Source organism: Pavona decussata, unplaced genomic scaffold (genome assembly GCF_977016875.1).
Source record: "Pavona decussata unplaced genomic scaffold, jaPavDecu1.1 SCAFFOLD_2, whole genome shotgun sequence".
Taxonomy (NCBI): Eukaryota; Metazoa; Cnidaria; class Anthozoa; order Scleractinia; family Agariciidae; genus Pavona; species Pavona decussata.
In genome coordinates, this window is record NW_028145426.1 from 3,291,511 (window position 1) to 3,303,985 (window position 12,475).

At 40.0% G+C, this 12,475-nt stretch overlaps 1 protein-coding gene across 1 annotated transcript; it reads right to left on the reverse strand.

Annotated features, from left to right (window-relative positions):
- Positions 1 to 762: 762 nt before the first annotated feature.
- LOC146490066 (uncharacterized) lies at positions 763 to 11,072 on the reverse strand. Its single transcript, XM_085126944.1, has 10 exons — positions 10,731 to 11,072; positions 9,984 to 10,107; positions 8,659 to 8,930; positions 7,629 to 7,960; positions 6,053 to 6,186; positions 5,415 to 5,643; positions 4,165 to 4,484; positions 3,013 to 3,121; positions 2,399 to 2,609; positions 763 to 1,212 (listed from the first exon to the last, which is right to left on the reverse strand). Exons 1-10 carry the CDS (start codon positions 11,025 to 11,027, stop codon positions 1,054 to 1,056), a joined length of 2,187 nt encoding a protein of 728 aa, XP_084983070.1. The 5' UTR covers positions 11,028 to 11,072; the 3' UTR covers positions 763 to 1,053.
- Between the last annotated feature and the right edge of the window lie 1,403 nt (positions 11,073 to 12,475).

The window sequence follows — 12,475 nt, forward strand, 5'->3', positions numbered from 1 at the left end:
ATTAGTGTGCAGCAGGCAAAAAGTAGCCGAGCTTTTGAGGTGGCTGCTGCTTATCCATACAGAAAGGAATATTATAAAAATAACATTATTACAGTCAATTCACGTCGCGTGACCAGTATTCCCGAGAATGAAATGAACATTCGAATTTCTCTTTGTAATGTCCGGCACGTGAATGGAATGTTAAACATTTCTCTGGAAATCTTTCCGAAAAAGACGCATTAAGACTCCATTAACAGAAAAAAAAAAGATTCAAAATACTTGGGAAACAATTGTTATCATTGAAATACTTAATGCTGTAATATAAGGAAAAATTCATAGTTTTATGCCGTCAATAAACTAGGGAAATTTCTACAGGAACTTTGAAATCTCGTTGGCGATGTTCAAAACTGACATGTAAATTAAAAAAATCCCTTCAAATTAAAAAAAAAAAAGGTAATGCGTGACGTGGATTGACTGTAAAACTCCCTTCCAACGTGTTGTAGAGGGTGATGGTTGATCACGTGAAAAACGATTAACAGCCCTTCCCATGAAGCTCAGGGTACAATTCATGTTTGATCTGTTGGTGACAGCGAATACTATTATTATTATTATTATTATTATTATTATTATTATTATTATTATTATTATTAACATTGCCGATGTTCAAAACTGACATATATAAATTTCAAAACTCCGTTCAAATTTCAAAAATACCGGTCACGCGTGACGTGAATTGACTGCATTGACGCCTTCCCCCGTTCGGCAAAAACCAAAACCAACCACGCATGCGTTTTCCCCCGCTTTGAGTCAGTTCCACGTTATTGCTTCGAGTTCTGATTGGTTCATTGCGCTGATTACGTCTGTTATGATTGGTCAAAGTGACCAGCTTGGTTTGGCTTTTACGACACTAAAATGAAAACTACTCCATTGGAAACTTGACTTGTATTCGATGGACTAAAATCCGACGGATAAACTAGAGCTTGTTTAAGTTCCGACAAATCATTCACAGATGGAAACGGGAGCAACCGCCCGGGCCCGCGCGCGTTTACACACACGAGAATAAGCACACTACGGTTAATAGTCGTCCAGGTAAGGAAGCTCAGCAATTCGCAGGTTAGTGGCTCCATACGGCAGTAGTTCTATCTCTCTGAGCGGATTGGATGAACGAACAGGAGAGTACGGAGGGGCGGCGGCGCTGTTTTTCAGCTCTTTCCAGGAATCCAACAGTCGTCCCTAGAAACAGCAAGAATAGATAAGTATTCTAGTGGTTTTAAAGGAAAATAGCACGGTTGAGCTCCCGTCAACAAAGTCGACTTCTGCCTCAATTTTAGCTACGACTTTTACATCAGCGACAAGCAAACCATTTGGAGTATGATGAGTGACGGTTCACTTAGCATTACAACAGATACTGCAGAGTTAATTCTCTGATCCATCATTTGTGTCCTTAATGCTAGCGGTACAACATTCACTGTATCCTTCCAATTCACATTCGCCGCGATTACCACCATAATCTCCCACGACTTGCTCCCGCCTGGCCTCGTAACTCCGTCGGTAGAAAAAACGGTGATCAAATCATGAGGTCGTGGGTTCGATTTCCGCCGAGGACAAAGCTTATTCTCTTTACAGTGCAATCTCCCATTTCTTCACTAGGGCTCAGTGAGAAATCATAGGTTCACTTAGCATTACAGCATATACTGCAGAACGGGTCTTGTGCACTGACTGGTCTCATGGTACAAAACCCGGGGTATTTTGTGAATTTTTGGGTGATTTTTGGGTATACTTGGGAGGAGTAGTTTTTCTGGAAGGATTGGTTAAATTAAGAGAAATAAGAAATATTGAAGATTTAGTGAAGTTTTAAAATTAGAATTTGTAGTTAATAATTAATAGACGGACACCAAGTTAGTCCACTAGCAACCTGGGGTGCTCTTGCGTGGGTATCAACTGTCTGTTAGTGTTCCAAAAATCATTTTCTTTCTTCTATCCCTTCTTAAAACTTCTTTAAATTTCATTCAAATTTAGGTGAATTGCTCCCTTAAGCAACGACGACGGCAACGGCAACGAAAACGTCACCCGAAAATATATCTTTATTTCATTTGTGCTAATTCGCGATTATTTCAACTCGCTCAACCTTTACAAAAATGGCGAACTACCCAGGAACCAAATTGGTAGGAGTGGTAGGAGAAAATGAAAAATTCACCGTCGTGCGTTCAGGTTCTCCACAAAATCTTAAATGTGGTCATTTCACGTTGTTGTTTTACAGGGGACGGCAAAGAAATGTACCAAAATGTAAAACGCACGAGCAGAGCAATTATTTTTGCTCATTAAACCTGTTGTTTTGCGGCGTTGTCGTTGCCGTCGCCGTCGTCGTTGCTTAAGCTCCCTATTGCCTCTACGTGCACATACACTCCAAACACCCTACCTTAACTCTGATCCGGACAGGCGAACCATGAAACGAGAAGGGAGGCTTTTCACTGTTCATCCCTGACTCGATAACGACGAAGTCCTCATTTCTCAGTCTGATGGCATAATTCCACGGTGATCCCGGGGTCACTTGATAATCCTTACTCTTGTATTTATATTTATGAAGAGTGGTGAAATTTTCGTGAATGTGGAGACCGTAGAGCAAAGGACTGAGAAATAAATAATTAATAAACAAATAAATAAATAAATAAATCAATCAATCAATCAATCAATCAATCAATCAATAAATAAATAAATAAATAAATAAATAAATCTAAGTGTCAATGTCTTTAGCGTAGAACACTAATTGGGGACACTTTCCAAATCGAATTGGAATTTAGAAGTGTTGGTTTTTGAGGAGTGGGGAAAACCGGAGTACATGTACCCAGAGAAAAACCTCTCAGGGCAAAGAGGAGGACCAACAACAAACTCGACACACATATGATATGTCGCCGAGTCCTTCCCGATCTTCTCCTCGTCTAACTGTAACTGCACAGATACTACGAAAATGCTTTTTATTTATTAAATAGCATATAATGTAAGTACTGAGCTGAGCTAGTGATAAACACTCACCCTCTGTAAATAGATGCTGCATTATTGTATCTCTTGGTGACTTTGATCTTCATGGGGAGCTTGAGAACAATTTCAGTTTGACCTTCGCACGTCATCTTGTGCAGGGTGCCTACGGGAGGTCGGGAAAGACAAAGAAAGAATAAGCGAACATAAGACATTAAACAGAAAGTTTCTCTTTATGGAGAGGCAAACACAAGCACCTTGAGTAATGGCGTGCTGTTGACTCTCAAGCGACATCAAAACCTCATAAAGAGAAATAAAAAACACAAAACAAAATCGAGAACAAAATAACCCCACTAAAAATACGATAATAAGAAAGAGACCCTTGTTGTTACCGGCCTGGTCAGCTGTTTGTCCGTTTAATAGTTGAAATTGAGAAGTGAGTTGAGGAAACGAAGTATCACCGAGTTTCTTTTAACCAACTTCGTAGAGAAATTCAAAGCAAAGTTCACTCGGGCTAATGTTATGATAATTAGGATGACAATTCCTTTGTTTTATCTTCATGAATTATCAACGAGTTTGGGAGCTAAAATGGCCAGCTTCTTTTATTACCGAATTTGTTGCTGAATACTGGCGATATGATAATTCAAGATGTTTTTAACTCCCGTTTAACATGGAACAGGAATAACAGACACCTTTTTAAAGGCATCTACAAAGCGGCACAGAATAGTTTCAAGTCTTCAACAGGCACAGCCAACACACTGGAGAAATCCAACTTCCTCAGATGAAATTTATTAAGTAGTTACTGTCTATTAATAGACGGCCTTTATTCAAGGACGCTTTGCCTCACGGCACGTTAGCGAAGTTTCTGCGAAATGTCGTGGGAAATGACCCTTCCTTAAACAGCTTTGAATTTTATATTGAATGTTTAATACTGGACTCCTATCTATAAGAAAATCTCAATCTTTCTAATTAACCCTTTAAGTCCAGTATCAAATTTCTCCTTGTAATATCAATGCTTATTCAACCCCTGAGGTCATGAGAATTAAGGATATGATCATCCAAGGTGAATTTTCTTGATATATTAATAACTTCCCCCAGTACTTTTATAAGAAAAGTATGGGGACAAGATAGGAGAATTTGTTCTTTGATATTAGGGGTTAAAGGGTTAAAGCACAAAGGATGCTATTCTCTGGTTAAACCATGACCCACCAGATAACGCGGTTTTCGATACACCCCTGTTTACTGTCACGGTAGGATTGTCAGCCCAGGAGGGTATCCTCAGCAACAGCAACAAATCTACACCGCAATCAACATCAACAAAGACTGTATCGTCAAACGGATAGTCTGTTGTGATGTTCATGACCACTTCACCGCCCTTAGAAAGTTTGTGCTTGACGTAAGCAGGAGCGTACATTGCGATGACCAGGCCTCGCCCGTCAGCAGTTTCCATTACCAGGTTTTGGGCGAATTTTGGCCATCCTTGGTTGAAGTTGGCCGTACAACATGGCCAGTTGGGCTCTAGACCATACCTACAGTAACAAGAAATTAAAAAAAAAAAAAAAGAGTGACTAGTTGAAGGAATGGAGATTGACGGGGGAGGGGACGCTTCGCTTTAAAGCGGGCACATCAAAATATAACGGACTCTAACAATTTGATGGTCATTAACACAGTTGCAGTAAAGAAGAAAGTCTATTAACTTCTTTCCTAACTTTTTTCTTTGGGGGGGGGGGGGGAGGTGTAAAGCGAGTAACAATTATCTTAGATGGTTTCGATTCTGCCAGCTCCATTTTCCCTCAAAAAAATTTAATGGGTGGAATCTTCTAATTCACTTCAAACAGGCCCTTAAAACGACTTAACATTGCAGTGATCATCTTTGGAACATTCATTTGCACAACTCCTATTAGAGTGAGAAAATATTCCTCTGTATAACTCTCGGATAGGGTTTGTGTGAGTTTCAAGAATCAAATTTACCCTGCCACTTGCCCATTTAAAATGACATGGGAATCAGGTTGTGAACTGTTTTCACTTCACTTTACATTGGATAAGTAAGATTAATCATGACATGTGTTAAGACCAGGTTTTTACATTTATACCAATAGTTGCGGTTACGCTGACTTCGATGTTTTACTGTCCATCACATCAGGAACTTGTGTCTTCCAACATGAATTTGGTTCTTGATTAATTCTATTGTACACCAGCAATATCTAATAGCTCAATTTGCTCAAATTGACCAATTTTGCTAGCTTTAGCTCCCTGCAGCCCTGATTTATCCCAAACCTAATAAAGGGCATTGTGGACATCAGAACTGCAACTAAATGATGACGATGATGACAACTACGATAATGATAATGAAAGTGTTTCTTTTTCCATTCATGTGTAGAAAATACAAAACAAACAACAAACGACCAAAACAACACTACAAAGTGGTAACCTCTACAATAGTAGGTCTGTTCACTCACAGTGTGGCAGCAGGACCATCGTGTGTCCACACATGATTGTCCGTTTGTTTAACCTGCATCTGGTTACTCTGCTGCAGGTACTGATGGGCCCACATGTCTGGTGTCATTGTAGCAGGAAGGGCATTGTATGTCAACTGCTCCGCTCTCTCAGCAAACTGTGGATCACCAATAATGTGGAACAGGACTTCAAATGAGAACATTGCTTCCACAACAGTACAGAGTTCAGCACCTGAGGAACGGGAAGGTGCGAAAAAGTATTGCTCAAATGCATTAATAATTCATCACAAGAAAACAAAGAAAATCACTACTGTGACCATGGTTTGGATATGTGTTCCTAGTTACCATAAAATTTCGCCAATTTTAGCCTTAAATTTCTCCAAGAATTATTGATCATTTAAGAAGCCATATCAAACACCCAAAAGTGTGTTTCATCAGATATCCAAACACCTCAAAGCCATTACAAAAAATTCTTGTTTTTGCAACCTACTTCTCAGTATTTGGATATCAGTGGGGTGGAAAGGGATTTACTAAATTTATTTGAAAGAGTTGAGTAGGCTGAGCTCTGGCTGCACAGGTCTAATAAGCCCCCGTGCAGTACAACATCCCCTTTACTTACTTCACTGTAGACACAATCTCACCTCTGGAAGGCATGTTGCCAGCCAGGTGCTCATCACAGCCAAAGATACCAGATGCCTGACCATGATACTGATCAAGTTTCTGTATGCGCAAATAAGTGGCCTCAACATCACTGTCATCTTGAGACTGTTGGTACCTAAATAATGGCAGACTGAGATAGGTAAACTGGGCCCAGTTGTTCAAACCCAGATTAAGCTAATCTTTAGTAAGCGTGAACTTTGATTCAAGTTTAATTTATTTTTAATAACTTATAAAGACTCTTAAAAAAGATTTTTGTCCCTTAGTTTTGACGTACATGTAGACTTTTCTTTACCATTAGCTTAAAATTAGCTCGTAAAAACATTTTTAATGAGCCTGATGAAAACCTTGGTTAACTTTTAATCGTGGTTTAGCCTTAAACGGCTTTTGAACAACCGGGCCCTGAAGGGCATCATACCATGCAAAAGCATGACCTTAAATTTGGTACAGAACAGGGGTTGAGTTCTCTTCAGTCATTTTCAGTTTAAATGTCAGCTGGTAAGTGAACTTTTGAATCCAAATCTGTCCACCATTTATAGCCCACTTTGAAAAAAAAAAAAAAGGATAGCCTGGGTCAAGAGTAGCTGCCCAAGCAATAATTATTGTGGGAAGGTTTAAGGGGACGTTGGCTACTATCACTGCATCCAGCGTCCCCCCAAACAATCCCACAATAGCAGTTACTCTCAACCCAGGCCATCACTCATTTTCAAAGTGGGCAATAGATCTCTGGACTCCCAGGCTACCTAACTAGGTTCCACCACTACTCATTTAGTTTATTTAATAGACATTCTATGGACCTTTTTCAAGGGAAGGGCTTCTTTTAAAGTCTGACTTATTATTCAAGGGCTATGCATTTGGCTTCAAGCCCTAGGGCTTCAAGTAACATGGGCTATATAGTCCATGGTTGGGGCTAACTCCCACTGCTTGCTGATAAATGTGTCAAAACCATGGGGGTGAGGTGGGGAGGGGTTTAATTTGGTTTCTTCCCTAGGCTAGCAATTGAGGAAGGAATGTTGAGGGAGGAATGTTTTGGCAACATCCTACAGTCCAGTGCCTGGCCTTAATGGTGGACTGACTGATGCTGACACATAGCTTAGAGACTGATGGCTAGGTACAGAGGGGGCTGGCAGTTGTCCCTCAAAAGCACATGGGTGAGAAGGGGTGCATTTGAAGACTGACTTCAATTGAAGTTCGAGCCCTTTACAGTTTGTGGGCAGCAACATTTTTGCAAATCGGAGGGGAGGACAGGGTGCTCCCATATGTACGCTACACTGTATATAGTGGTGTACCATTGTGAAGGGTAAATTTTCAAGCAGTTCAGTCTGGGATACAGTAGGATATAGAAATTAGAGAGTTTTGGTCTACACCAAGATATTCTTTCCGGAACAAGTCCCAGGAGTAATAATTACGACTCAAGTCTAGGATAGGGTATCAAAATGCAGCTGAATGTGGTCTGTATGTTAGGGTACAGGTAACTTCAGAGTCCCAGTGGCACACCCCCACCAAAAAATCTAATGAGTACTCCCTCCCCTGGGCTTTCAGTCCAAGCTAGCCTCTTACCAAACAGCCTCTGATTTGATAGCCTGTGCATTATTCACTCCGTGTGTGTATAAGCTGACGTTTGAAACTGGCCCTGTTGGAAACTCATCACCAAACCACTTTGTCCAATCAAACCCTTGCTGATGTGAAAGTTCTGCGAGGTCCCACAACATCTGTTCCTCCCCTGAGGGGTGGTTCTTGAGCATCCAGTGCACGGTGAGAACTAGTTCATACCAGCGTGCTCCCGACCAGGTTTCACCAAGAGGTGTGACAAAGAGGCGTTTATGAATACATTTTAGAAGCTTCATGATCGCAGGGATGACACGGGTGTCAGTGCTGTTGGCTTCGTAGTACTGTTGATACAATCAAAGAAGAATAACTTTAAACAATAGAAACTACTACTCCCAATAAAGATCAAGTGTAATAATGGATCCCTGTAAAGTGAGTACATGAGAATATAGTTTTCATTGTCTGACACAGGCATACTCGGAAAAAGGAAATCTGAGTACGCATGCTCCTATCAGGAGTCCAACCTAAGACCTTCAAATTACTAGTTTGGATGCTCCACCACTGAGCTACAGGAGACAGTCTTGTTGGAGCAAAGGCCATTAAACTTGGTTCATGGGACAAACATCCTGCATACTGCTAGTGAGTACATGCAAATGTTGACCTTGAAAGGGTTCAGAGCCACCTTAAATTTTCAAAAATTGGTAAAAAGTTGTATCTAAACATGCTGGTTTACAGCAATAACAAACACTGGGGGCACCTAGGTTGTTTTTGAGTTAAATTAACGACTTAAAGGTAAGATTAGGAGTGTTTTAACAGGTCATACTGTTGCTATGGTAACCTGTTATGTTGAGGAAATGGCCGTAACCCTGTTGGCCAATGTTTAGGTTTTTGCGTGATACCATTATTGTTGCATCAACTGATAAAGAACGGCAGTAGTGTTCCATCAAACCATAAGTGCTAGTGGAAACCAGTATGAGCCACCTTAAATAGTGATTCAACAAACTTAAACAGGCTGGGGAAAACATTGAGGATATGAGCTTACCTGTCTGAAGGCCAAAAGCAAAGGGAATTTAGACCAATACATATTTCCGTTTTTAATATCATCGGGCCCCATCCAGCCTTCATCAGTCTGGATTGACAATATATAATCAACATACTTGTACGCCATACTAATGAGATCATTGTCACCCAACTGGTATGCCAGCGGTAAAAACCCGTTTAACCAGTAAGGTACATTCTCATGGTTACGGCCATCGGAATGTCCACCAAACCAGGAAGAATTTATTAGTTCTTTCCAGAACATTGGAAGGTGACCTGCAAAATTTTTTATAACAAAAACATTAATTTTAATTTCATATGCTAACAAATATTGGTGAAAAATTACAATTTATTGTTATTTGAAAATCCCATGCATTTTTAGCAACTACAGCCACTTCCAACAAATTATTTAATCAATCCAATTATCAAGGACAACGCGTCAATCAATAAATGGGAAATAATTTCCTGGGTAGAAAATCATATTCTTCTCACACGGCCAAATAAGACTTGCATTACTGCAGCTTTGTCCAATGTAATAAATACTTGACTTTGGAATTTTTCAAATTGAAAGTATATATAACTGGTACATGTATACACTGTCTCATTTAGATGAGGGATAAGGGGTTCACTAAACACAAATTTGCTAGGAATTTTGCCTCTGTTTTAAGTTAGCACAAAAGTCTTTGAAATACAAAACAAAAATATCATAAAATCTATCTGCAGTACACATTGAAACTGGGCAAGTTTGGAGCAGTTTTTACCCTTATTGCCAACAAAAAGAAAAAGAAAGAAAGCAATGTACAGTTGAACCCTGTTAATATGACCATGAAACATGATGAAAGGGCCATGAAAGTGTCGTTTTAATAACGGGGTGGTCAGGTTAACGAGGTTGTAAAACTAAGGAAATGACTGGACTTTCAATTCGTTTGGGACACAAAAAAGTGGTTGTAATTTAAGGAGGTGGTTGTAACACGGGGTTCTACTGTATGCCCCTATTGCAGGACGCCCTTTAACTTAAGACAGACACATGTCACAAACTCCAGGTAATAAAACAGGTGGACTAATAATTAAACCTTGCTTGTTACAAAACTGAACTACATGTATGGTTGAAATACTTTGCAAAGAAGTTCCAAAATAGACTACATTTCCAATGTTCCAATGTCTATGATTTGACTGGCATCAACTTATGGGAAGGTCATGACAAGGGTCTGTTTAATGCACCTGCACCGCTTAACTCTCATGATAGTCAGAGGTTGAATAAGCATTGACCTTACAAGAAGAACATTGATGCGGATCACTGTTAGGGCTTAAAGGGTTGAATGTCCTCACCTGAGAGACCCTTGGCTTGTATCACCAGCTGCTCTTTTAGCCACCCCTGTGGTATTATACTTCGCAATGGCAGTGGATGGTACACACCCCAAAACATTTTAGGGGGTGAAAGAAGACCTGATACCTGAAAATGAACAGGAAAATTAATTCGAAAAAACTTGCAATAAGCTTACTGGTATACATGATTGTACGTTTCATGTCATTTCAGCTGTAGCGCTCTGTAGGGGTAGAATAAAAGTTGTTGTTGTTGTTGTTGTTGTTCATAATGCAATGCCAAGAAAAAAGGTTACATGTATTTTTCAGTGGTTTTTCAGTCTAGACCTTTAACAGTGTTTCTAAATACATGCACTTTGGATGAGGGTAATTTACTGCTAACATGTGTACTTATATTTACAAGTACTTGTTGTTGCACAAAATTAATGCACTCTCGATAAAATGCAGTATTGCATATTTCAATCACAATGCTATCTCTGTAAACGTATGAAGGAAAAGTTGCTATGTAATGTTTTCAAAGTTATCAAAATTACGGCGAATACAATTCGAGAACTTTCAAAAAATTAACTTCATTATGCGATTTCCTATAAGCTAACTTATTGCTACATTTTAAGCCTGTCCCTCGTAGCATTGTGAACCCTGACAAGCGACATGTACGGTGTCGGAAATGAAATAATTTGTGACGAATCACAAGTCTGACAACCATGCAAATATCAAGCTAGCTTATATATCAAACTTGGATATTGTACTTACAGCACAAGAGTTATTTGTTTGATTGTTTAGTGTGTCCTTCAATCGGCACGTAGGCTTGATTTGACCACCACAATCGCGTTTGAAAAACACCCAGCCTTTACAGCCGGAGAATTTGTAGCTCGTACAAAGAGCCGCACAATCTGCCGGTGTTGCCTCGAAATTTAGCTCGATTGGCCGCGGACTGAGGTCTCCCAAAGGTCTGTCGACTCCATCGTCCCCATCTTGCCAATCTCCAAGCGCCGAGGGAACAAACACAATGAACAAAAAGCACCACAAATAGTTCAGAAGTTCACCCATTTTGTACGCTATAAACGTAATCGACGGGCAAACTCTCGAGAGAGGAAGAGAGAGGACCCTGGGAACGAGGTTGATCAATCACATGACTGCGTTATGACTAGCTATGAATACTTCATGTATAGAGACACAAATTGCTTCAAAAAGTTTTCCGAGTTGCTTTGAACCTCATTATGAAAGCGAGGCTAAGTGCAAAGTTTTTGTCACGAAAATATACAAACAAAACAAAATTTCATATGAAAAGTTTTGCACTTAGTCAGGGGCGCATTACTCCTGACTTAGCCTCGCCTTCATAGTGAGGTTCACAGCACTCGCAAATTCGGACTACAGGAGTCAAAGATATGATGACATTTTTGCATTGAGTAAATATAAAACAAAGGTAACAGTAGAAAAAAAGCCTGTTCACGGCTTGGCATATCATGATATGTACTGCTTAGGTAAACCTGATAGCTGTTCAGCTTCGGATGCCGTTCAAGGTACCTATTAAGATCGTATAAGTTACTGGAAAAGGGTGAGCCCCCATCCCCCCGCCTAAGGGTAAGTGGGGGTCAAGGAGGTCGGGGGACCCTGGGGAGAGAGAAAGTGGCCACCAGGCTGCCTTCAAACATGTGTGACCAAAAACCACCAAACTTCGCGACTGTACACTTTAAATGGGAACTGTTGTTCCCATTGTGACCAAATTTTGACGGACAGGCTTTAAAAATCGCTAAAAATTCACTACTAGGGCGTGAAAAAAGGTAACAAGATGGCAGAAAGCACCCAATGACGAAACTGTGACTTGTCATACTTTACTGCGAATGTTTGAAATTGTCACGTTTCAAAACAATCTTCTTGGGTGGTTGCGACAAGAGTACAGCTTATGCACAGCTTTTACAGTCGCGGAGCTTTTGGATGACAGTGAAGTCTTCACCGTGAAGAGTTCTTTCTTGCGGTGGAATGCAATTTAACTTGCTCCACTCGTGTTCCTTTAATTTAATATTTCGATATGTACCAATTTGTCAGTAATTTAACGATTGATTCACGCTTTCAAATCAACGTTTCTGTAATGTATGAACAAAGCCGACTAGTTTTCACAAAGTTACGAAACCTCGTTCCCAGCTCGTAAATCGGTAGGCCCTGGGAATGAGGTTGAGAGTAAGCAAGACAAATGAATACACCTTTTGCTGTTCATTATGAGAAAATACGCATCCATTTGCGTAAAATGGCGACCAATTGGGCGAAGATACATTCATTAGCGCCAAAGGACGAACATTTGCGCTTTACTCAGATTCAATAACGATGTTTGCATTTTTATCAACATTCAAAAACATTTTTGGGCATTCTTATGCGTCATTCGACATACAAAAGAGAAAAATATACTTTCATTTGCGCTAATATTCAAGTCATTAACACCATCTTGAAAGTCAATAGAGGTAATAGACAAACATTAACGTGCATAAATCATTTATTAA